The 25,618-nt window shown below is 37.2% G+C and overlaps 15 protein-coding genes across 15 annotated transcripts; 8 read left to right on the top strand and 7 right to left on the bottom strand.

The window, feature by feature from the left end:
* Nucleotides 1–225: 225 nt before the first annotated feature.
* Nucleotides 226–2,151, bottom strand: SPOG_04727 (transcription factor TFIID complex subunit A/SAGA complex subunit). The gene has a single exon (XM_013167418.1). The coding sequence runs from the start codon at nucleotides 2,046–2,048 to the stop codon at nucleotides 681–683; it is 1,368 nt and encodes a 455-aa protein (XP_013022872.1). The 5' UTR covers nucleotides 2,049–2,151; the 3' UTR covers nucleotides 226–680.
* Nucleotides 2,152–2,217: 66 nt separating this feature from the next.
* SPOG_04726 (ABC family iron transporter Atm1) lies at nucleotides 2,218–6,328 on the bottom strand. The gene has a single exon (XM_013167417.1). The coding sequence runs from the start codon at nucleotides 4,515–4,517 to the stop codon at nucleotides 2,412–2,414; it is 2,106 nt and encodes a 701-aa protein (XP_013022871.1). The 5' UTR covers nucleotides 4,518–6,328; the 3' UTR covers nucleotides 2,218–2,411.
* On the top strand, nucleotides 5,173–5,673 carry SPOG_04725 (DASH complex subunit Spc34; the record flags this gene model as incomplete). The annotated part of the gene is made up of 1 exon (XM_013167416.1): nucleotides 5,173–5,673. One exon carries the CDS (start codon nucleotides 5,173–5,175, stop codon nucleotides 5,671–5,673), a length of 501 nt encoding a protein of 166 aa, XP_013022870.1.
* Nucleotides 5,727–6,191, top strand: SPOG_04724 (uncharacterized protein; the record flags this gene model as incomplete). Its single annotated transcript, XM_013167415.1, has 1 exon — nucleotides 5,727–6,191. The coding sequence occupies one exon, from the start codon at nucleotides 5,727–5,729 to the stop codon at nucleotides 6,189–6,191; it is 465 nt and encodes a 154-aa protein (XP_013022869.1).
* SPOG_04723 (TLDc domain-containing protein 1) lies at nucleotides 6,312–7,780 on the top strand. Its single transcript, XM_013167414.1, has one exon. The coding sequence runs from the start codon at nucleotides 6,734–6,736 to the stop codon at nucleotides 7,301–7,303; it is 570 nt and encodes a 189-aa protein (XP_013022868.1). The 5' UTR covers nucleotides 6,312–6,733; the 3' UTR covers nucleotides 7,304–7,780.
* Nucleotides 7,781–7,822: 42 nt separating this feature from the next.
* Nucleotides 7,823–10,392, top strand: SPOG_04722 (translation initiation factor eIF2B epsilon subunit). The gene is made up of 5 exons (XM_013167413.1): nucleotides 7,823–7,874; nucleotides 7,937–8,055; nucleotides 8,099–8,160; nucleotides 8,203–8,327; nucleotides 8,372–10,392. Exons 2-5 carry the CDS (start codon nucleotides 7,962–7,964, stop codon nucleotides 10,170–10,172), a joined length of 2,082 nt encoding a protein of 693 aa, XP_013022867.1. The 5' UTR covers nucleotides 7,823–7,874; nucleotides 7,937–7,961; the 3' UTR covers nucleotides 10,173–10,392.
* A 16-nt stretch (nucleotides 10,393–10,408) lies between these two features.
* On the bottom strand, nucleotides 10,409–13,166 carry SPOG_04721 (transcription factor Prr1). Its single transcript, XM_013167412.1, has 6 exons — nucleotides 13,019–13,166; nucleotides 12,867–12,956; nucleotides 12,200–12,279; nucleotides 12,092–12,149; nucleotides 11,980–12,042; nucleotides 10,409–11,927 (listed from the first exon to the last, which is right to left on the bottom strand). The coding sequence occupies exons 1-6, from the start codon at nucleotides 13,046–13,048 to the stop codon at nucleotides 10,623–10,625; spliced, it is 1,626 nt and encodes a 541-aa protein (XP_013022866.1). The 5' UTR covers nucleotides 13,049–13,166; the 3' UTR covers nucleotides 10,409–10,622.
* An 819-nt stretch (nucleotides 13,167–13,985) lies between these two features.
* SPOG_04720 (iron ion transporter) lies at nucleotides 13,986–15,774 on the top strand. The gene has a single exon (XM_013167411.1). The coding sequence runs from the start codon at nucleotides 14,536–14,538 to the stop codon at nucleotides 15,445–15,447; it is 912 nt and encodes a 303-aa protein (XP_013022865.1). The 5' UTR covers nucleotides 13,986–14,535; the 3' UTR covers nucleotides 15,448–15,774.
* Nucleotides 15,775–15,944: 170 nt separating this feature from the next.
* On the bottom strand, nucleotides 15,945–16,510 carry SPOG_04719 (uncharacterized protein; the record flags this gene model as incomplete). Its single annotated transcript, XM_013167410.1, has 3 exons — nucleotides 16,284–16,510; nucleotides 16,177–16,242; nucleotides 15,945–16,082 (listed from the first exon to the last, which is right to left on the bottom strand). The coding sequence occupies exons 1-3, from the start codon at nucleotides 16,290–16,292 to the stop codon at nucleotides 15,945–15,947; spliced, it is 213 nt and encodes a 70-aa protein (XP_013022864.1). The 5' UTR covers nucleotides 16,293–16,510.
* SPOG_04718 (BolA domain-containing protein) lies at nucleotides 16,478–17,573 on the bottom strand. The gene is made up of 3 exons (XM_013167409.1): nucleotides 17,468–17,573; nucleotides 17,272–17,421; nucleotides 16,478–17,151 (listed from the first exon to the last, which is right to left on the bottom strand). The coding sequence occupies exons 1-3, from the start codon at nucleotides 17,525–17,527 to the stop codon at nucleotides 17,107–17,109; spliced, it is 255 nt and encodes an 84-aa protein (XP_013022863.1). The 5' UTR covers nucleotides 17,528–17,573; the 3' UTR covers nucleotides 16,478–17,106.
* Nucleotides 17,574–17,590: 17 nt separating this feature from the next.
* On the top strand, nucleotides 17,591–18,386 carry SPOG_04717 (ribosome biogenesis protein Rrp14-N). Its single transcript, XM_013167408.1, has 3 exons — nucleotides 17,591–17,647; nucleotides 17,688–17,771; nucleotides 17,825–18,386. Exons 1-3 carry the CDS (start codon nucleotides 17,633–17,635, stop codon nucleotides 18,179–18,181), a joined length of 456 nt encoding a protein of 151 aa, XP_013022862.1. The 5' UTR covers nucleotides 17,591–17,632; the 3' UTR covers nucleotides 18,182–18,386.
* Nucleotides 18,387–18,838: 452 nt separating this feature from the next.
* On the top strand, nucleotides 18,839–21,327 carry SPOG_04716 (uncharacterized protein). Its single transcript, XM_013167407.1, has one exon. The coding sequence runs from the start codon at nucleotides 19,165–19,167 to the stop codon at nucleotides 20,044–20,046; it is 882 nt and encodes a 293-aa protein (XP_013022861.1). The 5' UTR covers nucleotides 18,839–19,164; the 3' UTR covers nucleotides 20,047–21,327.
* On the bottom strand, nucleotides 20,356–21,062 carry SPOG_04715 (40S ribosomal protein S5; the record flags this gene model as incomplete). The annotated part of the gene is made up of 1 exon (XM_013167406.1): nucleotides 20,356–21,062. The coding sequence occupies one exon, from the start codon at nucleotides 21,060–21,062 to the stop codon at nucleotides 20,451–20,453; it is 612 nt and encodes a 203-aa protein (XP_013022860.1). The 3' UTR covers nucleotides 20,356–20,450.
* Nucleotides 21,328–21,428: 101 nt separating the features above from the next.
* Nucleotides 21,429–21,857, bottom strand: SPOG_04714 (rRNA processing protein Fyv7; the record flags this gene model as incomplete). The annotated part of the gene is made up of 1 exon (XM_013167405.1): nucleotides 21,429–21,857. One exon carries the CDS (start codon nucleotides 21,855–21,857, stop codon nucleotides 21,429–21,431), a length of 429 nt encoding a protein of 142 aa, XP_013022859.1.
* A 605-nt stretch (nucleotides 21,858–22,462) lies between these two features.
* On the top strand, nucleotides 22,463–25,405 carry SPOG_04713 (translation regulator; the record flags this gene model as incomplete). Its single annotated transcript, XM_013167404.1, has 2 exons — nucleotides 22,463–22,476; nucleotides 22,645–25,405. The coding sequence occupies 2 exons, from the start codon at nucleotides 22,463–22,465 to the stop codon at nucleotides 25,403–25,405; spliced, it is 2,775 nt and encodes a 924-aa protein (XP_013022858.1).
* Between the last annotated feature and the right edge of the window lie 213 nt (nucleotides 25,406–25,618).

Raw genomic sequence — 25,618 nt, 5'->3', positions numbered from 1 at the left:
ATAAATGTCACTATCCGTGATAACAGGAGTGCTTATGGAAACTATGCTGCAACAACAAAGGTATATATGAAATTTTGCAAATCATTGTCTTAGGCAGTATTACAAATTAAAGAGTATAACTACCACTGAATGCATAATATTCGAACCTTGGATAAAACAATTTATCCAAGGTATATAAGGGCGCTTCTTAACCTTACTTAAGATATAGCTTACTCATAGGAAAACTGCACTTTATAAATGTGTATTTTGTGATTTAAAGATTGCAAACATAAACAAATATATAATGTATATGATAACTAACGACATAATATATATCAATTATTGAATAATAATGTTTATTTTTAGAAATTGTACATATTTGCTCTAGCATAGCTTAATTCATCGACAAAAAAGAAGAAAGTCAAGTTTTGAGATATAATACAGTAATTTACAAGGGCTCAAGCCCAGTCCGTAAGTCCTTCACAAAAACCCTGTGTATTCAGTTTTCATCATATAGTTAAGCAACGAACAACGCTTATGGATTTGGGAAGCAGATGTTCGATAATGAGACAAAGATCACTGTGTGAAAAGCCATACGGTCCAATCTGTTTAAAATAGAATTTTTATGACGATAATAGAGATGTTAGAAAGGAATACATAAATCGTCAATGCTTAGTGAAATCTGAAGTTTCACGTTCATATTAATCTTTACTTAAAGCTTTTGCAGTACCAACGGCACCTTGCTTTTGCTGGTAAGAAGGCGTAGGACCAGATTTCCGAACACTTTTCACGACATCATCACTAGCAAAGCCAGGTAAACGGATATTCCAGTTTCTTTCCAAGTGAAGCTGGACGTCCTTCATGTCCAATGTGTCAGACTTGCGATGCTTTGCGAGACGACAGGAAAAGTTTGTTACCGACTCAACAAACTCGTCGGCAATTTCAAGCAATAATTCTTCAACTTCAGGTTCTAGACGTTGCTCAGAATCAATTTGTTGTAATAAGTCGTTTAATTTTCTTTTAGACAAAAGGCGATTGCCATTGTCAAGTTCGTAATGAGGAGCACGCGCAAGACCAGGTGTGCTAAGACCTACATTTCCAGAAGCATAACCACCAGTCAAAGTTGCACGTCCAGGAGGCATAGCAAAGGGAACAGGAGATTTCGCATCAATTTTTCCTAAGTGATTATTCGTCATAAAAGAAGAGTTTTGCATTTTGCTATCCATACTCCCAGCCTGCTGAGGAGTAGACGAGCCGGCATCTGCACCTTCTACATTCAAAGTGTTTGCCACGTTTGAGTCAGTAACAGCAGTACTTCCTAAAGGATTATCAAAAGGTGCTCTTTGCTGATTTGCATTAGGTTGCGACTGAGAACGTTGCAATTGAGGAGTGGTTGCTGCACTTCTAGCATCGTTACCCAAAGTGTTGTTTGGCGTAACAGAACCGCTATTGTTTACGGTTCCGGATAATTGTCGATTTTGTAATTGTTGATTTTGTAGCTGCTGAATAGAACGAATTCCATTCGAAATAGCAGCCGTATATTGAGCAATTTTTACAGTCAGTTCAGACTCTTGTTTCGCCAACGTATCTCGAGTAGAAGCATCAAGATTCTCATTTGTTGTTAGCTCTTTCTTGATTCTTTCATGCGTCTCTTTCATCTCTGTTAAATAATTCTGAGCAGTCTGAAGCTGCCTATGTCGAACAACTAACATTGTTTGTTCTTGAGGACTCAACTGGTGTCGAGGACGAGGCGGAACAGCATTTGGTTCTGGAGTACGCTGTTGAAATGATCCGTTAGCTTGCAATTGTTGTAATTGTTGCTGATTTGGTAACTGTCCCGATTGCGCGTGTGCTTGAAGCTGGCGGCGAATAGCTTGTGCCTGTAACAAATATACCTGACCTTGAGGAGTATTTAATCCCAAATTTTGAGCATTTTGTTGATATATAGACATAGTATGTAACAGATTTGTAAGCTGATTTGCCCGTTGTTGATTCAAAGCTGCCTGGTTTACAGGACCACTAGCTGGGCGCTGAACAGGCGTTCCTGGCCCGGAATGTTGTCCATTCATTTTATTTATTTAACCACTATACAAGATAAGATGTTGCCGAACTTCTTTTCGTGATAAGAGTAGCTTTCACCGGCAATTCCAAATTTGGCAGTCGACAGGTCGAATATAGTATGCGTATTACAACGAAAGTACAATCTTAACAAAACGTAACCAAAAGTAGAATAAAAAAAAGACATTAATTTTACTAGAATTAAGAGAAAAAGATTTTATTATAAAAGGTCAAATTCTGGTTTTTAAAGTCAACCTCATACATAGATATTGGTACAAATTACAAATTGACAATGAAACATAGTGGAGAAATCCAGTACTTAAGAAAGAAAATCGTACATTATGTGAAAGTGGTTCTAATGAACAAGAGACAGTCTATTCCTTCTTAATATCTTTGCCATCATCCTCTATGCTCTCCTGTGAATGCCACATAGAAGCATAAATCCCATTTAATCTTATTAGTTCTTCATGGGTTCCTTGTTCAACCACTTGTCCGTCTTTAAGTACATATATGATATCGCAATTTCGTATAGTCCTCAATCGATGAGCTATAAAGATACTTGTTTTCTTTGACTTCTGAATAAGGGAATTCACATTATGAAGGAGTTCTCTCTCAGTTGAGGTATCAAGAGCAGAGGTAGCTTCATCAAAAAATAGAATGTCTGGGTTTTTTAATAATAATCGAGAGACAGCTAACCGCTGCTTTTCTCCTCCAGATATCATTAGTCCTCGCTCACCTACTTTTGTGTCGTACCCGTCTGGAAAGGTTTCTATAATGTGATGAATCTGAGCTTGCTTCGCTGCTTGAATAATTTCTTCTTTTGAAGCTTTTGGATTTCCGTAACCTATATTGTACAAAATAGTATCGTTAAATAAAGGAGTATCTTGTGGAACTACCCCAATTGCGTCTCTTAAGGACTTTAATGTCATTAAAGTTAATGGTTGCCCATCAATCATAATTTTGCCGGAATTGGCATCATAAAACCGAAATAGTAGTCTTAATAGTGTAGACTTTCCGCATCCACTGGGTCCTACGAACGCAACTTTATTGCCAGCTGGAATAGTGAAAGAACAATTTTTTAAGATTGGGCGGTTGGGATTATATGCAAATGAAACATTATCGAACTGTATAGAACCTCCCTTCATTACCAAGTTTCTGGCATCTGGGGCGTCTTTAACCTGTATATTTATCTGTTTTAAAGAAAACAAATGCTCCATGTCTGTGAATGCTTGACGCATTTCACGGTAAACCGATCCTAAAAAGTTCAGGGGGATTGAAAGCTGAAAAACTAACTGATTAATCATAACTAAATCACCAACGCTTAAGTTTGATGAAACGATTCCTCGACATCCCATCCACATCATAAGAGTAAGAGCAGTCGAGAATATGATTGCCTGTCCACTATTCAAAAAGGCTAAGGATGAAGCAACACGAATATTTGCCTTTTCAAATGCGGAAAGATGTTTGGAATATCGGTTCAATTCGTACGGCTCATTGTTGAATGTCTTGACAGCTTCATAATTTATGAGGGACTCAATGGCAACAGCAGAAGCCTTGTTATCAGCTGCATTTGCTTGACGCCGAAAAGTTGTTCTCCAAGATGTCGTCTTCACCGTAAACAAAGAATACAATGCAACTGTAGCTGCTGCAATACCAGCAAAAGAAACACCATATTTGTAAGTTAAAATAGAACTGACCATGCCAATTTCCAGAGTAATGGGGATAATATGTAGCACGAGTGAAGATAAGACGAAGCTAATTCCCTTAGTCCCTCGATCCATAGCACGAGTTAGACTTCCAGTTTGCTTCGATAAATGAAAATTCATATCCAAATTTAGCAAGTGTTGATAAACATTACTGGAAACGTTTTTAATGGCACTTTGAGATACAGAAGCAAAGACGCTATTCCGTAATTCTTGAAATACGGTAGAAAACACCCTAGCTAGGCCATAGCCTACAATCACAGCACCTACGGTGGACCAAAGGGCACCCACTTCTTGAACGACTGCTGTATTCATGGTGTCGATAATAGTCTTGAAGTAAAACGGGACTTGGACATTAAATATTTTTGCAGCAACGAGAAGTACCAAAGCTGAGACTACTCGCACTTTTAGATTGAGCTTACCTTTGGGCCAAACATATTGAATCATATCTTTAACTATCATCCAGCTCGTTACGTAGGTGTCTTTCTTCTTAACTTCTGAATTAGCAGAATTTGCAGTTGACACACCAGTATGAACTTTCTCATTTTTTTTGGCTGCATCAAAAGGTTGCTTTTCTGCTTTTAAAGACCCCGTAGGGTTGGGTGTCTTTCTAAGGTAAGAAACAGTGGAAAACTTCAAAGATGTAGAATTGCCCAAAATAGAGCATTTATTCGGAGCTAATATTTGGTTTACAGAGAGGGGCCCTTTGTATACATAACGTATGGGAAGTTCATTAATAGATCGTGATATTTGCCTTGAGATAGCTGCGCACAGCATCTTTGAAAGGCCAGAGTGATTTTTCTAAAGGGTAATAAATAAGAACAATTTAATTCCGTTTCGCAAACTTTATATCCTTTCCTGGACAATTCTTACAATCAAAAACAATCAAATGAACTTGAAAGGTATGAACAATGACTCAAAAATAGACTAGCTTTCCTTTTTTGTCTTTCTTAATGTTTTGAAAAATTCAATTCAGTCTGACCAATTTTATGTGAATTCGGTGTAACGAAAGTATTGTCGCAAAGTGAAAAATAAAAGGCAAGTCCGTGAACAGATATTATATTCAAAAAATTCAAGATGTAAGCTGTTTGGTCTACTTCCAGAAGCTTGCTTCTGGATATAGTAATCAAGGAAGCAATCGACAAGTGGTAGTAGTCCTGGTTCATAGACCACTTCGTGCTTACGTTAGGAGACCTATTCAGTAAGAAACCTCGATTAGTAAGCCGTTATATTGATCAGAAAGGAAGTTCGGATAATTTTAAGTACGATCTAGATTTTTGGTCAACAGAATCGTCGAAATCCGAAGACGGTTTACGATCCATGCATTTACTGACATTCTAAGCTCTCTTTGAGGTAAAAAAAAATTATCATATATTATTCTTTTATCTTTAGTAGAAGAATTAAATCTATTGTTCGTATTAGAGGAAAAGGAATGGCAGAATTTTTAAAGCATTTGAATTCTATAAGTGTTTCTTCTGAAAGACTTATTGAACCTGAGCAGAAACCGGCTACGAGATTTACTGATGCTCTGCTTCATGTGAATTCAATTACAGATTTAATTCGAGACGCTGAGAAAGAAGAATTAATCACCGCTGAAGCGACATCTTTACCAAAAGGAATCGAGGAAAAATTCAACTCGGAGAGTCCTGCAGATCACGTTGCTTGCATTGAAGAATTGTTGGATATTTACCCTATGCAAGGCGGACGAGAATATTTGGAAGCCTTAGTTGAGAAGTACAATACACATATGACCTCTTTGGAAAATCTGGAAAGAGTACTAATAGAACAAAAGGAAAGATTACATTTGTTTGAACAAAGACAGAAGGATCAAGTTTCTGCGAGAGAAAACATATTACAGCGTGAAAATTCTGAAATACAAAGACTTGAAAACGAAATTGAAAGGGTAAAACTAGAGCTGGAAAGATATTCTTAGGTTCCTATAACCGTCGCTCTTGCACAAAAAAGCTTTATAGTCATATTTGAGAAATGGAAGGAGCCGAGTTTCCTAATGGAAGTCAGGAAAATTGCCCAGAATTTTCTGAGTTCTTTCAAGAGGATAGATTGCTTCCATTTAATATGCATCCCGATTTTCAATCGAGAGAGGTATATGAGGCTTCCCAGATACATTCGAAGCCAGAGCTGACTTTTGATGAAAGTCAAAGGCATCGAAGCGACATCCGAAAAAGTGAGACAAGATATTCCTACTTTGATGTCGATTTATTTAAGCTTCAATTAAGCCGCACGCTTTCACAATCTACGCGACACAAAGAAAGTAGCTGTATGAAACGAGCAATTACCGAGCTGGAGGAGTTTGAAAAAAGGGATGCCATTATTAGCAAGGAAAATAGACGTCTTTGTTTAGAAGAACTCCTTCAAAACTATAAAAACGAAACGCCCACGGATTGTAACCAAGAAGAGAACATTGATTATACCGATTCTAATGATATCTAAAGAGTACCTTACAAACAGAAATTTCCCGCTCTATATCAGTAATTGACTTTTGATTCAATATCTCTTTCATCAGTATACGATTATACTATCCTTTCAAATGACACTAATAGCAAGACACTAATAGCAAGACACTAATAGCAAGACCAAACAGGTAGTATCAGTTAATGAGTGCATAGCCTTTTGCTTTCTGAGATTCTCGTAAACCAACGCAAATCCATAAATCGTTTGTTTGTTTACTTTTCTTAAGCAAAGTTGGTATCATTGGAAAGGCTCGGGAAAGTTATCACTATTCTTCGGATAATCACCCCTTTTAAGAACAGAATTACTCCTTGAAGGAGTAAACAAATAGCCTTTCATTGGAAACCCTATTCTTGATTTGTTTAGCTTGTGAGAATTCATATATGTCAAACATCTGTTACTTGGGTTTGTTTACATTTGGGCGTCATAACTGATATAAAAGGGAAAGGTATTCCAGTCGATTTTCTCCAGTCATATTCATCATAATTTAAAGAAAAACCAAAGGATACATACTTTTATATATAATGTCACAGCCTACTCGTGTATTAACCGCCGATGATGGTTTAATTGACGATAAGCTTGCCCAGCGCATCACAGAGCACTTGCCTCCTAGGTGTGCTGCTGCCGAAGTATGGAAAAGGGTGTATTCTCTTGAGCACGACGGAGCATCACTTCACACTATGTATCAGAACTGTATGAAACAGAAGGAAGAATCCGGAAGCCCTAAGGGTGCTTGCATTTTGGTCGCAAAGGATGTGCATGATAATGTTTTTGGAGCCTATGTAGATGAGTATTTGAATCCACGTCCTCATTATGTTGGCTCCGATGAATCGTTTTTGTGGAAATGCTATTCTGACAATAATAGATTCCGTGCATTTCCCTTTGTTGGAGACTCAAACTTTGTTATCTATTGCACAAGAAGTTTCATCGCTTTAGGAGGTGGAAATGGTCGCTACAGTCTTTGGCTAGATGGAACTTTGGAATATGCTTACTCGGACACTACGCCTGCTTTCAAAAACTCTCCTTTAAGTCACCGTAGTTGCCAAAATCAGAGAATCTTTATTGTGAATGTTGAACTCTGGACTTTAGAATAAGTCTATTCTTTCTTCCAGATTTCACCCTTGATGTTTTTGTTCATATGCTTTTTTTAGAATCAAGTACGGAACGATGAATTGGTTTTATGTATTGGAGAAAAATCCTATAAAGCATGCGTCTTGTGATATTGAGAAATTTTTACTTACATAAAAGTGTTTTCTACTGTATTTTGTTCTCTTATGGGTACTCTGTTGATCAACACGAATAGCTTCCCTTTTTTTTTTCACAACCGAGCTTTTCAAGGTTCCAAAAAGGGAATCTGTAATTACGGAGTTGTCTGGATTTTATGAAGTTGATGATTTTTTTTTATTTACGTTGTCTGCGGCTGAATTTTTCTTTGGTTTTTCTTTTTTTTCTTGGGAATTCGTAACAAGGCTTCCATAAATGATGATGATATGCTGTTTCACTCTATTTTTCTTGATTTTATTCTGTATAAATATATTTTATGACTGTAGCAAAGGAACATTTGTAGGTGTGTTCATTACTCATTAGTCACCCAAGTATTGGTAAATGAGAGACGAAAATTAAAGCTCTGCGTTTCATCTATAAACCGGTTCTCTTATTTTATCGGTATGTATACCGTTTTATTTTTGGATTCTTTTTTGTTTACTATATAGTGACACAGAATGCAGTTTGTTAAAGAAAGGAATCTAGTAAATGAAGCCTAGCAAAAACCAAAATTTAGTTAAAATGGCTCCGTCTTCGAAAGGACTCAATGGCAAGTTAGAGAAGCCAAAAAGTGCTTTACAAGGTGTGTTTATATCGGTTTTATTAGTACAATCACTGACCGTTAGCAATTGTATTGTCGGACTCTTACAACTATCGTTTTCGTCCTTTAACATTGGATAAGCCAAGGGTAAGCAAAACAGCAATAGGAGTCAATAGCTAATGTGTTTAGTGCCTCCTTCCTTTGGCAAATACCCCATTGATTGAATACACATTTGAGTTTTTGGCCCTAGCAGGTGTACAAGAGGTTTATGTTTTTTGCTGCGCTCACGCCGATCAAATTCGTAGTTATATCGAGTATGTACTTGCCTATTTTGTATATTCTTGCTAACAAGTCTCAGAAATTCTAAGTGGAACTTGGCATCCTCTCCATTTAGCGTCCATACCATTGTTTCTCGTGAATCCCTCTCAGTTGGTGATGCTCTTCGTGAATTGGATACCAAACAATTAATTACTTCAGATTTTATTTTGGTTTCCGGTGATGTGGTTTCAAATGTGCCTTTAAAAGAAGTTTTAGAAGAGCATCGAGCAAGAAGGGAGGTAGACAAAAATGCAATTATGACAATGGTCGTCCGTGAAGCTAGTCCCTTTCATCGCACAAGAGCAAGTACAGAAAGCTCTGTTTTTGTTATTGACAAAAAGACAAGTCAATGTGTGCATTACCAAGCTAATGAGCGTGGAAAACATTATGTATCTATGGACCCGGAAATTTTTAACGAGCACGAGGAGCTTGAGATTAGGAACGATTTAATTGACTGTCAAATTGACATTTGCTCCAACGATGTTCCTGCTCTTTTCACGGAAAATTTTGACTATCAAGACATTCGAAAAGATTTTGTTTATGGTGTCTTGACGTCTGATTTACTCGGCAAAAGTATTCATTGTCATGTTACCAAAGACAATTATGCTGCTCGTGTTCGTAGTTTGCAAACTTATGATGCTATAAGTAAGGATGTTATTTCTCGATGGGTCTATCCGTTTGTTCCTGACAGCAATTTATTAAACCAAAGCTTTACCTATCAACGATACCAAATTTATAAGGAAGATGAGGTTGTTTTGGCTCGTTCTTGTGAAATAAAAGCTCGTACCCTCATTGGTGCTTTTACCAAGGTTGGAGATGCTTCCATCGTTGCTAATACAGTTATCGGCAGAAACTGCATAATTGGCAATAATTGCAACATTGATGGTGCTTTCCTCTGGGAAAATGTTAGGATTGGTGATAATTGCAGAATTGGAAAGGCTATTATCGCAAATGATATACAGATTGGACACAATTGTACCATAGAAGATGGTGCCATTCTCGCTGCTGGAGTTATCATTGGCGACAATGTTAATGTTACTGAAAACTTGCGTTTGACACCACATGAAAGCCACTCGCAAGGAATACCCAATGACCCTGCTTTGGTAGGAGAACGCGGTTTGGGACAAGAATATCACGCTGAAGCCGATTCCGAAGACGAGGAAGAGCTTATGGAAGCTTCTGGTCTTATACATCGTGTTGAAGATTTAAATCTCTCTGACTCAGAAATCTCTGAGCTTTCCTCTTCCTCTGAAGAAGACATGGATTTTATCCCTTTTTCTGCCAGACGTGATTCGGCCAACACTATGAACTCTGATGATTTTGATGAGGGAGATTTTAATAAAGAAGCCCAGCAAAGTATTGAGCGCGCCTTTGAAGAAAACCATTCTATTGAAATTGCCGCATTGGAACTGAATACACTTAGAATGGCAATGAATGCCAATTACCATGAAGTTCGTTCAGCTATCATTCTTGCGATTTTAAAGCGTATTTCATATCTTGATTTTCCTGCCAAAGAGTCTATTTCTAAAGTTATGACTCGCTGGGGTCCTTTACTTCTGAAACTTACGTTTAATCATGAAGAACAAGTCGATAATCTTTTGACTCTTCAGAAATATTGCATCCGTTTGAGTATGCAAAAGCAATTTTTGCAATTGTTGGGTTATCTCTATCAACTAGAAATTGCAGAAGACGACGCCGTCCTGGACTGGTACAACGATCCACGGTCCGCCGAAGGTGAATTAGCAGTTTTGAGAGACAATTATGGCAAGCAATTTGTCGATTGGCTTAATACCGCTGAAAGTGAAAGCGAAGAGGAGGAAGATGATGAAGATGACGAGTAACCGATACGTATTTTGGAGAAAAAAAAAGGAATTTTGACTTTACGTAAGTAATGGGTTTCTGGTTTTATTGTTTATAGGAATCAAGTTGAAGTATATGGACCTTTGGAAGTTTGAGTTTGAGATATCAATTTAGAGTAGTGGCATGAATACACAAACATTAGCAAAAGTTACTTTGTATATTTAATTTTACATTCATACTAGTGCTATAAAATGCTAAAGCACATTGAATCTTAAAAGTAAGCATATAACAATTGAACAATAGTATTAAACCCATTATAATTTTGGGGTTTCCTTTATATAAAAGAGAAAAAAACACATACCTTAACTATATTGCAGCAAAATATATTTATAATACAAGTCATAACCAGTTAAAGCATCTAGAATAAAAAATTAATGAAGCAAAAGACCTGCTTTGTAAATACCATGCAAAAGGTTGTATTGTCATCGGTATTATTGTGGAGGATGAATACCAGACTGAACAGGGTCCTGCAACACACGAGCCGGAAACATCGGTGTGTCGGTTTCTAAATAAAAAGAAACAGGCTGTTTGCTGTCTTTTAAATCCTCTCCTGGTGAGCCTGATGATAAGCTAACAGTAGAATTTTGTTGTAACAAATTCATTAATTGCTTTTTCAATGTATGTAGTAATGACGATTTGGTAAAAGGTTTTACTAGAAGATCAGTAACGCCATGATTAAAGTAATTGACAGCATCGTCCATGGATAGATTAGACGTAATAGCCACTATTGGAGTATTTTGATCATATTGGCGGATAAGGCACGTAACTGAGAGACCATCTAGTTGAGGAAGTATGAATTCCATCAAGATCAAGTCGTAACCACCACTATTTGCTTTATTTACAGCGCTTATACCATCAACAGCAACCTCTACTTGGCAATCAAAAAGAGTTAGAAAATCGATAGTCATCCTTCTTGAAACTTCATCATCCTCAACTAGGAGAATACGAGGCTGCCTTCGCCAAATACCTCCAGTAACAGACATATTAGAAGCCATTAAAGAATAGGAATCCGTTACGGGATTTGATTTTGCTAAAGACTCTACCGATAATTGGGAATACGATTTAGATATGGATGGATTTTGCTCTAGATGAGGGCTGTATGTCGGTTCAGTAGGTTGAGGAATAGGAGGGTATTTTTCATAAATAGAGAAGGCAGGGTGGTGTGGTAAATTTGGTGGTCCATTCGCAGACAAAGATGTATTTAGCGAGGTAGCAGAAGCCGTTCCATTAGTCTGCTTCTCCTTGCCAGCTAGATCATAATCTGAAGAAGGTGTCGCATATAATGATCTGTGAGTGCCTTGACTGGCAAGGGTTGAATCCATAGCAATCTTGGACGCAGAAGACGGTGTTGCCAATGGTTGAGACGCAGGAATATGAGGCATAGACGAGACAGGAGTGAGATTTTGTCCCTTTGTGATGGATTGATAGCCATCGATTAATTTTTGAAGTGGATGAGAAGGAACAAACATGGAGTTGGAAGTAGTTTGTTGCTGATTATTGCTTTCCATATCACATAAATAAGATATGAGGCTACCAATGAGTAAGTCTCTTGACTCAATTCCTCGTTTGAGTTCGAACAGCTTTAAAAGAATAGTTTGGTAACTGTTTGCAAGACCAGCAAGGTTCGTATCCAAAGATTTTTGAAAGTCATGGATACCATCAACTCGTTGCCGAAGGTTTTCAATGGCGGGAGTAGCAGCGTCACTCGACATGTTACGTTTTGAAGGAGCCTTACGCTGAAGAAATGAAATTAGCAATCTTCAGGAAGGGTGATCTATATAAGCATACCTTTATATTATCTAGCAGATCTTTATGATGCAGTTGAAAATCATCATGGCGAAATTCCCAAGCCTAAAACCGTGTAAGTTGGACATGAAAAGTAAAACGCTAGATTACTTACACCTTCACCATAAATGGAAGGAGCCCCGTCCTCATTACGCACTTTGTGAAAGTCATATCTAATTTACGGGTTAGTAACATTCATAGTAAGCCTCGAATAAAGACCTACTTATTTAACTGTCGAACAAAACTAGCAAAGTTGCTGTGCTTAAAATGTCGAGGTAAAATCGTCTTTGTAAACTCGTTCGTCTAAAACATTCAGCATTAGTATTTTATTAATACATATGGGAAAAGAAAGGACAAGCCTACTATTAGGCAGAAAGAAGAGAAGTTGAACGGAAAAAGCTTGTAGTAAAATAAAAGAAAGAAAAAGGAGAAGAAAAAGGCTTCATCAACAATTCGTGATGCAAGTAAAAAGGAGCAAAAAAAATTCAGAATGGAAATTCTTTTTTTGTTTAAAAAAAAAAAACAACAGATCATTTGCCATTGCCTTGCAAGACTGCTAAGTCGAATGATCAAAGTGTAAAAAGGACTTTGAAAGTCTGCTTGCTTTTGAAGTTGATAAAAAAAGTGAGATTGCTTTTCTAGAAATATATATATAATGATGATAACAGTCCGAATGAACGTCCAAATGAGAATTCGACAGAATCGTAATCTGCAAATTGAATAGAATTGTTTTATTTCAAAACGAAAAGCGATTTTTGTAATAAAACAACCCGATTCATAGTGTTTCACTAGACCAATTTTCTTTTCCCCTCTTAAACGCTTTTCGAGGATTTCAGAATTCTCTTTTTCTTTCTTTATTTCAACCGGCAAAATCCGTCAAAAAAGCTTACATCCAACACAATAAAAGAATCTCCAGTATCGCTCCAGCGCAAAATATGGCGATACTCGGGTTCTTCCAACATGTTGAAGAGTTTTCGCACCTAGAGACTCTGTTAGCAGCTAAACTCGAATTCCTGATGCCTGAACCGCGTCATATTCGTACAAAGTCGGAGGACCCGCTCGAAGACGGCATCTTCTCTGTGTTTTAGTGACCAAAAGGTCGATTCTCAGAGACGTTTGATATTAATTATTCGCAACAATGGTGTTGGTTCCTGGTAAGAATAGTTGACAAGGGGACATGGCTATGTTACTTGTTTGTTCTTTTTCTACTTGCCGCCTCCAGCGTTTGAAATTATTGTGAAGCGTTTTATACCTTGGTACACTTTGTTAGGTGTCGTTATATACGATGATTACTAACGAAGGGAAAAAGGATGAAGCAAAGATATCTACGTGGGTCAGTAGATACAAAGGGATTAAAAGAACAAACGGAGCATCCAATACCGGATTAAAAAAAAAAGGAACAAACAAACCGAAGAAGCAGCGATTCTATTCGGCCTTTTAAGGATTTGAATACACCGACTCATTTCATATAGAATGCTGTACACACGTTATGTTTTATGCTCCCCAGAAGCCATTTGTTGCCTACACTCTTTCCATTATAAACTATCATGAATCAGGACTGCTTCCTGTTTGGCTGAATCTCTTTTGTTTACATATTTTATCTGATGCTTGTGACTACTTACTTTACCCAACGAGAACCGAGCGACCGCTAAGCAGACCAATAACCGATTCCTTCGGCATCAGATAAAATTTTTAATATGATGATGTCAGGGGGATTTTCTTGCTTCATCTGATAATGTTTGGAGTTAAGCTGTGATGGAGCAAGAATTTTTTCCAAAATTTCAATTGTTATTCATGTTTTTCAACATTTTTTTTCGTTAATCTCTTGTTTTAAATCTTAAATTTAGTTGTTCGAGCTTTTTTTATATAATGTTTTCGCCTCTACCCTATTTCCGAGATGATCTTCCTTTTTGACTTTTCGTTTTCATTCGTCGATAGGATTGGATCATTGACATGCAGATCCACTCAGGTCAAGACCACGACTGACAACCTTTTTCTTCTTCCATTCTCTCCTTTCTAACTTAGATTTACTTCAATAGACTTATTCCCAAGTTTTGAGCCTTTGTTTTGGAGAATCTAATCGACTGGATGGAAGTATCAGCTTTATAGGCGAAATTTATATAGACGAATTTCCAAACGAAAAACTTTCCTTGAGACTTGGGTTCTCTTCATCATAGTTGATTTATTCAAGTTATCCGTCCGTCGAAGCTTTCACCATTCACTCGGTGTTGCTTGATTCAAACGTACTATCAAACGATAGACGAGTATCCATTTTCCGTGATTTGCATATCTGATTACAAAGGCTTTTTTTTTGATTGTTTCCTTTTTTGGTTCTAACTTGGTTCAACAGATTTCTTTTTTGTATCGGATTCAATTTGATTCATTTTTGGAGGATCAAACAGTTCATTTCAGTTCGTCTTTTCTTAATCGGCTTATAGATCCTTGGTTTATTTCTTTGGGCTTCATTTTTAATTCTTTATTTTTTTATTTTTCTTAATAACTGCTTTTCTGTCTTTTTATTATTCTCTCTTCGATCTATCATCATCATAATCATTCATCATGACTTATCCCACCGAAGACTATGATTACGAAGGCCTTCCCGAAAACTCACCCATGTATGCTCACTTACTTGCCGGTGCCTTTTCCGGTATCCTTGAGCACTCCGTCATGTATCCTGTAGACGCCATTAAAACACGCATGCAAATACTCAACGGTGTTTCTCGCAGCGCAACTGGTAATGTCGTGGCTTCTGCTTACAAAATTGGCTCAACCGAGGGTGTCTTTTCTCTTTGGAGAGGTATTAGCAGTGTCATTATGGGTGCTGGACCTTCCCATGCCATTTATTTCTCTGTTCTGGAAATGTTCAAGTCCAAATTCAACGCTTCCGCTGATCGGCCGCTCATCACATCCTTGGCCGGTGCTTGTGCTACTACCATTAGTGATGCCTTTATGACCCCCTTTGATGTTATCAAGCAACGAATGCAACTTCCCACTACCAACTACAGATCTCCTCTTCAATGCGCTCTTACACTTTTCCGTCGTGAAGGCGTGTCTGCCTTTTACATTTCCTATCCTACCTCGATCGCCATGTCCATACCTTATACCGCTATTCAGGTTGGTTCCTACGATGTTGGAATGAACTTTTTTAATCCTGAAGGCGTTTACAATCCCGTTTCTCATATCATTTCTGGTGGTCTTAGTGGTGCAGTCGCTGCAAGCCTGACTACTCCTCTGGATGTCGTAAAGACGCTTTTACAGACCCGTGGCTCTTCCACGATCCAAGAGGTGAAAGAATGCAAAGGTTGCCTTAATGCCATCCGAATCATATATAATTTTGGTGGTGTCCCTGCTTTCTTCAAAGGTATCAAGCCTCGTGTTATCGTTTCCATGCCGGCCACTGCCGTTTCCTGGGCTGCTTATGAAGCCGGAAAAGAGATTCTGTCTCAAGTATCCAGTCCCCCGGAAGTCTAGTCTATATTGTTTTTTACCTACTTTTTCTTCTATCCTTGTTCTTAACATCCGATAATGTGGCTCTTTTTATTTTTCCGCTCTTCGAAAGGTTTGAACTGATAGCTTTTTGTTTACAACACTATTTGTATATGTATATATATATATCTTTTGAGCTAATATTTTTTTTTTATTCCTATCTGTCCCCCAAAAAAGGCTTAAATCCGCTACTACATGCCTTGTGCTTTCTTTTATATTTTTTTTTTATGGTTATAAAAAAAAAGGGTTTCTTTTTGTTAGGTTATTAGAAGTTTCAATAAAAAAATGCATTTTTATTTATCCCTAAGGCCAAACCTTTTATATTGTCGTGTAGCATCATGTAGCATAAAAACTCAAATCCATATTAACAAAGGAGATATAAATAAAAAACGGCTGCTTTCTGTAGACGTTACTGATCCTTTTAGACTATTCTTGTGTAGCATGTCAAGGATTCATATTCATGATGACAAGTCATAAATTCCCTAGACAGAATCGTAAAACACTAGGTTTTTCTTTTTTATCTTTAATTCACTACGAAATTTTGGGAATTCTTTTCGAGTTACAGGGAGTACTATGAGGGAGCAATGGATAAAGTAGGTGATTTCCTCCTGACTAACAAACTAAAAATGACATTGCAAAAAATATAACCAATTAGATGGAAAAACTAAAAAAAAAATTAGTATAGCACAATCACACACAGTCTATCGAGCGTACAGCTGTTCTGGAGTACGAGCGTTCCTCCTTTTCTGTTCGAAAAGAAGCAAAAATTCTTCGAAGATTCTATACCTCATTAGCAGAAAGAACCATACTATTTCACATACTGGAAGCATTATTCCTATAATGTCAGCTATTATGCCTAAAACCAAATACTTGTTCGAAGAAAGAATATTCTGAAGCCCTTACGGCTATAAAAATGTAGCTCGAAATAGATAATATTATATGTACTTCCTTAATGAGCTCCATTCTTTATAATTATATTTATGGAAACAAAAGAAGGACATATTCCTACTCAAGATTGGGAAGAATAAACGGGTTTTTATACTTATTCGTCTCTATAATTATATGAATACAGAACTTGAGCTATGACTGCTAACAGATGAATATTGAACATTCGGCAAATCCAAGACGAAAGACAAAAATTGTAATCTAACAGCTCTGCAGCTACCAAAATTAGTTTATGACAGAGTGAGAATGCCCAAACTATTATGTATATAAATCATATCTTAACAACCCTTATCGAGTTTGGTCTTTTATTCCCACAAAAGGTATCTTCCAATCCGATTACCTTTCTTGAACAGGACGCCTAAGGATAAGCGTTGTCTTCAATCCATATATGAAATCAATCTTATCAAAAGGAGTGTGTATATCTTTCCCACAAGACCGAACTAAATCTGCTTTTCGGTAGAACGCTGGTTAATACCAGTAATGACAAAAAAAAAAATACGCTAGCGGAAAGGTAACCACGCATACACAGCAAAGGGAGGAAAAAAGGTGTAAAGGTTAAGAAAAGTGTTTGAGCGTTATAATTCACAAGCATTTACAAACGTTCTATAGTTATGTACAGTTGTAGGAAAAAACCATGCATAATAGACAGCCTATCAAAGTGTCCTATAAGTCGAGATATTGCTTCCATATGTTTTTTCTTTAGTTGTTCTTCATCGATTCCCATTGTGCTGGGGTGTAGCATTTCTAGTGACGATTAGTATGACAGGTCCTCATTAACAAAGAATAACTCTCGGTCGATAACAAAGAGAAAGAGACAAAAAGAAACCCCAACTTTCGTATCTATGGGAAAAGCATCTAACATACCTGCGTAAACGCATGAACCTGTTTCACAATTTCCTCAAGCTCGTGGTTGACAAACCGATGGCGAGCGAGAGTTGTTTTTCCTTCAAATAAAGGCGAAACAATGACTACTACAAAGTTTTGACCGCACCCTCCAGATAAATCTTGGATTTCCTGAAATCAGAGTTAAATCATGCTAACCCATAAGAGAAAGACTTACAACATGAGTAGGTTGTAGCTTAGATTGAATTAAAAGTTCTAATTGCTGTGCGTTTACCATTCTCAAGGTCTTGGAATATTTGGGATACTCAAGTGGTGAATTGCAGGTTTCAAGTTTGCCAGCTACCAACTGAAAGTTTGCGATTAAATTTTCAGTTTAAGCATAATGACGGAAATAGAGGTAAGAAATCTTGTAAATGAAAAAACTAATCATTCTATAGGATCGTATTCAGGGTTGGAATGATGGATTTGAAGAATTGTTAAGTTATATACCTGCAAAACTGTATTATCGAGAACAAACGACGGTAGGTGCTTTTGAACAGGAATTGACATTGAATGACCGTTAACATGCTGTTAGAACCAATGGAAGCAAAAGAAGTCGTCTTCTGAAGAAAAAAAGGAACGTCGCAAAATGAAGTTCTCTTTGGATGGTTTAAACGACGAAGAGGAATCTCAAAAAGAAGGAAAGAGACCTCCAAATTGGAGTGCTGAAAAAGATAACGGGGAAGAGAATGAAGATTCTGATCGCCGTGCTGAAAGTATGTCACAGATACGTGGAAAACTAGCTTCCAAGATTCAGGACATGCGAGAAAAGCGCAAAGCTAGCAATCTGGACCAGAAAAAGCAGAATAAAAAAGTATCCACCGAAGAGAAGAAGACTGCTTCCAAGAAGAAGTCCCCCAAAAATCAAGCTTCGTCTCGTGCTGGTTTTTAGACAAAGTTAGACATACTAGCAAAGCGTCTTACAAAGGGTAATATAGGATATTAGGAGTTGTTTACATTGTTTTTTTTTTTTGGATTTTTACGTTGCGCTCGGTTTCCGTTTTGGAAAAAGCTGACATTGCTATCTGAATGAGCAGATATTTAATTTTACGTATATTTGTTCATTAGGAAAGGAACAATAAAATATGGTTGAACGGTTCTTGTTAATAATAGTCTTTCAGTACGACAGCATGGTTTGTGATACATATCCAAAACTCCCATGTCTTGTTCGAGGTCATGGGATATTGTCATATTTATGCTAAGTTCATTCTTTGTATCATGATGTTGATATTTCTTATTATTTAAATTCATCTACAGTACAGTTAAAATCCCTATTTTCTCTGTCGTGAAACTAATCAATCGCTCTTTGTGTTTGTAGAAATCCGTTACGTTGAATTGAATCAAAAGCAAATGTAAATAGAAGTGCTTACTGTTGCAAGCTTTGAGCCCTTCCTTCATTTGTAGCAAACAAACGCAAATTTTGAAGTAAAAAACTGTTTGGCCTCAGATTTTCTTATGGGTTTTTTATTTCATCTGTGGTTTTTCTCTCTATTCTAAGTTAATTTAATTGTCTACTATCTAAGTTGGTATTTCGTCCATGGCCATATCGCTTTTATTTTCGCAATATTATGTGTCACCCTCAACATACCATATACTTAAAAATCAGATTTTTAGGGTAAACGATAGTGAAAAGTGGTTCTAAACTATTTCTCATGGTTTATTCTTATATAAGACTCAATAGTTCTTTCTGAGATTGTATTTTGTTCCATTTCTCGAAGTTTATAAACAAACAACTTCAACTCAGAAAGACCCTTAACTTGCAGCTATCTGTGAGCTCGGATTTGTATTTTATTGACCCGTTTACTGAATAATTGGCTTTGTTCTGTTTGATACAACATTCACAGTACTTTGAGGAGTGTCTCTGAAAGAGTTGGAATGCTATGGGGGTTGTTGTACTGCTGCAACCGTTCAAGGCGTAGAGCTCACGAAGAAAAATTGGTTCTTAAAGAAGAGGAAAATAATTTTTCTTGTTCGGCTACTCATAAAGAGCGATCCAGTAAAAATTCCCGTTCCAGTTTAAGCATAGAATGGACAACGGAAGCTCTTCAACAGTTTATTTACCAATATTCAGCTCGGCGAAATCTTTCCAATGAGCAAAGCATGTCTTTTTCATATTTTTCTGAGTCTTATGCACAGCTATTTAAACACATATATTACAGCGACAGCCGGTCCATGACAGAAGCAGATGAGGCTCAGGCTATTGTTACGTTTACCATCGGTTCCTATTTATACAAATACAGCAATCCCAAGTCCGTATTTTGGAAACGCTTGACCGAACATATGGAAAACATTGAGGACGATGGTACATGTACAGCGCATCAGCTAGAATTTCGAAAAAAGGTTGCACTTACACACGTCGGTCATCCGGCTTTTCATTTCCTCCCCTTCCAGGATAAACGAACTTTTCATTACATATGGTCTTTATTTGTTTCTTCATATTTTATGAATGCTGCTTCTATCCCTCCTTCCCCCCAACGGCCAGCTGCAGACAATACCGCGCAACGAAAAAATAAAAGATCCACACCACAGGAAATTAAAGAACGAGAAGACGTCGATGTTTTAAGAGAGAAATTCACGCAGCTTCTTTTAGAATGTCCTGATGAATACTGTGAAAACTGGCTACAACGGTTATATATTACATGTATTCTTCCAAAAAATCATTATATTTATGTTTTAGATGAAAGTCTTGACTTTTTAGAATCCATTGAATCCATGAAGCAGCAGATCGTTAATCGAAAAGCTGCAGCTCTTGACTAGAGACCCGTTTTAGATTCGAGCTTTCTGTGATTCGCTTCATGTATATATTCTTTTTGTCTTTACTTTATGTTTGTTTGTTTGTTTGTTTCTTTTTCCTTCGAAAAATGGGTATTTTTTATGAGAAACTATAATCGTTTAGAATATAATGACGATTCTTTCCTTGCTTGAATTAATTCATTTTGCCTTTTCTAGTCATTTGACATGAACAATTTAACAATCGACAATAAATGTCATACACGTACCAAAGTGAAATACCACACTTATTACACTTGGCAATTTTCTTCTACAACACTACTCTGCAGTCGTGTATACATACTCATCTGAAAATGGTTGCCTCCCATATTACCAGCTACAGAACAACAGTTACAAGAGCAAATATATCCATTAATACAAAAGGTAGATTTTTAACGGTTGCTCTTGGCAACACGCTCGAGTTCATCCTTCTTCTTAATGGCATAAGAGTTAGAAGAACCCTTGGCAGCGTTAATGATTTCTTCAGCCAAGCACTCAGAAATAGACTTGACATTACGGAAAGCAGCCTCACGAGCACCGACGGTGATAAGAGCGATGGCTTGGTTAACACGACGAAGAGGAGAAACATCGACAGCTTGACGACGAACGGTACCAGCGCTACCGATACGGGTCGAGTCTTCACGAGGACCACAAGCGGCAACGGCGTCAACCAAAATTTGGAGAGGGTTTTGGTCGGTCAAGAGATTGATGATCTCGAAAGCGTGCTTGACAATACGAGTAGCCAAAAGCTTCTTACCGTTGTTACGGCCGTTCATCATTAAGCTGTTGGTCAAACGCTCAACGATGAAACAACGAGCCTTACGGAAACGCTTGGTTTGGAAACGGCCAGCGGTGTGAGGAAGGGGTTGACCATTGCCAATGGTGATATAATCAACCAAAGAGATGTCCTTCACTTCAACACCCTCAAAAGGGAACTTGTTAAAAAGTTTGATGCTGCCATTCTCATCAAGAGAGACGCCCGGGGTGAGACTCGACGTAGCCATCTTGCGTTGTGGTTTTTTCTTAGTTTCCAACTACGACTAAGAGTATGGAAAGAAACTGTGACTGTTTTCATACCCTACCCTAAACAAACCTTTTCGAATGACTTTTTTAAGGAGTATAATAATTCAGGTGAATAGCGATATCGTAATAATGTATAATATCCCACGCTAGATTGCGGTAATCAACAAAGCGTGCTTCCTGTGTAATCAAAGAATTAGGAAATGTTCAGTTAAGTTTAGAAATGAAATACGAGAACCTTGTATGCCATGATAACATATTTCGTAGAAAAAATTACAGGATTGCAGACCTCTGGACGAAAAATACCAAGTCAAACCTCAAAGTACCAGAAGGGTACTATCAAAGTAATTTCAAGAAGCCATTTCCTTCTTGACTTTACCCAACAAAACACTGACTTGATTTTTCATAACAGGCTGACCATGCTTCGTCCGTTTTGACAATTGTTTGCGAGTCTCTATGCGTTCATGAATTTTTCGATCATGTTCTTGCTGTTTCTCCTGTTTCTTCTTTATGGCTTCTTCTTTTCTTCGCCTTTTATCTTCGGATACTTCGTATAGCTGTTCCAAATGATTCTTCCTTGGTGTAGGCTTAGGCGCTTCTTCCTCTGTCCTCTTTTTACCATACTCCTCAGGTTTGACTGTTTTGTAATAATGCTTTTTGGCTTTTGCTTTTAAAATCAGATCTTGCTTGATTTTTTTGGCCTTCCCTTGATAGGCATGCTCAGGAAGCACTCGAAATTTGAATCCTTCTTTGCGTTTGCTCGAGTCGTTTTTTGCCATTTTCCAACACGGCTTTTAGTTTTTTCTAATGGGATCCCTATTTACTTTTATTTCTCCAAAATTGACGCCCTAATAATTTGTATTCTCGTGAATAATATTTACAATGGCTCCTTTCCTTTGTCGCTTTTGGCAACTTCCCAGAACCACTTTTTCTTCTCAGTTTCTCCTATCGTTACGCTTCGTTGACTTTGGCAATAGTCTTTTAGCGAGCTCGAAAACATACCGTATTTCGAGTTGACAAGAACTCAAGCTCATCAGTGGCATACTTGGCATAAACAAAGCACGAAGCGAATTTTAGCTTTAATAAATATCGAGAAGCTGTCTGTTGAACTCGTCTTTCTTTACTTAAGAAGAATTTGTTCTCAAGTCTTATGCCGATTGGAGCAGTGAGATACACATCTTAACGCATTTGAAGAATTTGTTTGTATCATTATTTTTTCTTCATACAAAACGAACCTGTCCTCTTTTTTTTTTTTTTCTCTCGGTTATATTTTGACAAAGCACGGTTTATGACTTCGTAATTGGCTGCTTTCTAAATCCAAGGTAATTCTTCTATTTATTCTTTTCTGGACTTGTAATTCTCTTCCATATCGATAGTCCTATTCATGATTTGGATTCTGTTTGGTTTTACATAAACTGCATCCGCTCGCCCTCTTTGAAAAATAAGTTGCTCTGGTATCCATTCCTTTTGTATATACGATTAAATGTTATGTAAACGAATTGTCTCTCCGTACACGCGACGTTCACTCTTAATCAACCGTGCTTTAACGCTGAGTGTTTTATATAGGTGCTTGCACTTTAAGCAGGAATCGAAAAGCTTACCTTTGTCTGTAGCCGAACGAGAGTTAAAATCGATTCCCACGAGTGCACAGAGAAAATCGTTTGTAACCTCCTTGCCAAGCTTTCAGTATCCTATTTCTGTGAGCAGTGAATCTGAAAAGGTTCCTTCAAACGATGAACTCATTTACCGTTATCTGAAGACTCTTCCCGAATTAGTGTTTTCGGATCCTCATATTCAAGATAATTTGAATCAGCTATCTAATTCTAACTCACCTTGGTTTTCAGAATCGGCTATTTTTCTGCAGAAATTAGCCCCATATTTTTACCTTCCTTCAAATGCATTTCTTGAAAAAGCAAACTTGTACTTTCAATATCGCATGCTAAAAACTTCTTCGATTCATCATCTTGCCTTTGCCATTTATGATGTGTTTTATTTCTTCTTCTTAAAGAACGATAATCGAGGATTCCGCATGCAAGCACAGAAAATTGTTCCCTTTATGTCCTTTTTTATGCATATAAACATGCCCGATTATGTCTTTCATTTGTACATGAACTTACCTAAAAAATTTCGGGATAAAATTGACATTACCATATTAAATAATCCGTTTCGCAAAATTTTTGCTCATGCTTTTTCTGCTATAGAAAATCCTCTCGTTGTCTTACGTTCGCTTAATAAGGCTGATGCCAACAAACATCGTATAAGGATTCTTTATTTTCATTATTTACATTTTTTATTCGTTCATGGAGAACATCAAAAAGTTGTTGCTCTCTCTCATGAAATATTCAACAATTTTAATTGGGTTGCTAGAGGTCCTTGTCAATTATTGATGAACTCTTATTTTCAGCAAAATAAGTTGAATGCGGCGGTACAAGTATTTAATGAAGTCTCGGCCAAGAAGCACACGCTCCAATCAAACAAGGTACTTTTAAGGGACCTATTAAGAATCATTACTTCAGCTGGTTATTATAATCGAGACTCATTTCATATGGTTCTTAAGATTATTTTAAAAACTGGATATATACCTTCTCTTCAAATTTTCTCAAGGCTCCTTACGGCCATATCAAAGTATAATATGCCAGAGGATCTTTTGCCATTGATCAATCAGTATAGAACACAGTTCAACAATAGGTTAACTCCGAGCGTTTTTGTTGCTGCCGTTAAAGCGTTGGTTTATTGCGGTGATATAAACAATGTAAAACAGTTTTATCAAGAAGCTCAAGCTACCGGAGAACTTAAAAACCTTAGACATTTGTTCAATTTGTTCCTCACATCAACGACTGTAAGCCTTGACGCCTCCATGGCAATGAATTTGCTAAGAACATTCAAAAACGATAGGTCTTTTATTGATGAATCAACTTTGGTGAGCTGCATCACCTTGTTTTCGCGAAGAAAAGATTTAGATGCCATGGAAAAAGTTTATAAGTATATATCGGATTTGGGCGTTCCGACTCCCGCTGAAGGATATGCAGCACTTCTAGATGCTTATATTGAAGCAGCTAATGACAAAAAGATTCAATTATGCCTTGAAAAAATTGAAGAGCTTGGCATAGGTAATAATCCTAGTGTGAATCGCATGCTCATGAGGTATGCACTTTATAAATATGACTATGAGTTATTACAACGTTGCACTGCTGTTGCACATAAATATGATAAAGGGGGACGTGATTATCTATATACAATAATGATGCTCTATCACACTAACGTTGGTGAAGTCAAGCAAGCTCTTAATGTCTTTTCTACAATTCAAAGACCAAATGTTATTCATTTTTCAATTGTGGTTACCATACTTGGTAATTTAAAGCAGCTTGATCAAATAAGATCATTAGAGGAGCGTATGTCTTCATTAGGAATACAGACGACTCCATTGTCTTTAGCTGCTTTTATTACGAGTTACTGTAAACAAGGCGCCGAAGGTTTGGCACAGGCCGAACGATATATGAATACCATTTTTCAAACCAAAGAACGCAGAGCTGCTATTTTCAATCCACGAACGGCAAATGATCTTCGATACCCAGTATCTTTATTCTCCCCATTGATTCGGGAATATACCTCTTTGGGAGATATGGCGGAAGCAAAGAATGTTCTTGCATTGTATCTAGATTACCATTCAAAGAGTATCACTTCGCAACCTGACATCCCCTTTGCTATGGCTAGTATGCAACTGTATTGCTCTTTGCACGATAACTTACTTGCTCGTAAATTCTGGGATTTAATTTTACGGGTCGCAAGGCAGAACTTTATGTCAACGAAAGTTGAAAATTTTATATCAGGTAAGGATGACAGTGCGGATGAAGAAAGTGAAATTGTTGCTGCTCATAAAGGAAGCCTGAACACTTCAGCAGAAACGTACTTTTCTTTCTTAGCCAGTGTCAGCGCCTTTCACGAATTAGATAAAGAATGGCTTCGATTAAGAAAATGGGGTGTTGATTTTGACGAATCCTTGTTGAATAAACGTATCGTATGGACTTTATACAGTGGTCGAATAGACATGGCATTATCTGAATTTTGCGAGTATTTCCTCACAAGGGAAAAACTGTCGGAATACATTGGAGAAGAGGAAAATACTTCGCGTATTGCTAGGTTTTTGTTATCACCTAACTCTCCGGTTTATGCAAGCACCTGGGACGTACTTCGAGAAAAGATTGCTATGGCTAATGAGAACGGATATGTTCGTACTCAGAATGCCGAATTGATGGCTGCAACCCAGTATTTTCAATTTTGGAAACAAAAAAATAGATTGTTGTTTACAATTTTGTCGGGACTTTAGATACTTTTTGATTGTATAATAATGTTAATATTAATAATACTTCCATTTATAAATCCTTGGTACACAATAATGCAGTAAGAAAGGTAAAAAAAAAAAAAAAAAAAAAAAAAAAAAAAAGAATATTATTAGTACTAAGTAAACGTTTAACTTTACCGTTTGGTTATACTAATAAAAGTAAAGTTAGGTTAACGAACGGAACCTATTTGGTTTAGG

The sequence above is a fragment of the Schizosaccharomyces cryophilus genome (assembly GCF_000004155.1).
Source record: "Schizosaccharomyces cryophilus OY26 unplaced genomic scaffold supercont4.2, whole genome shotgun sequence".
NCBI classification, from domain to species: Eukaryota; Fungi; Ascomycota; class Schizosaccharomycetes; order Schizosaccharomycetales; family Schizosaccharomycetaceae; genus Schizosaccharomyces; species Schizosaccharomyces cryophilus.
The sequence above is the reverse complement of the archived record's forward strand: the minus strand, read 5'-3'. Positions and strand labels throughout refer to the sequence as shown.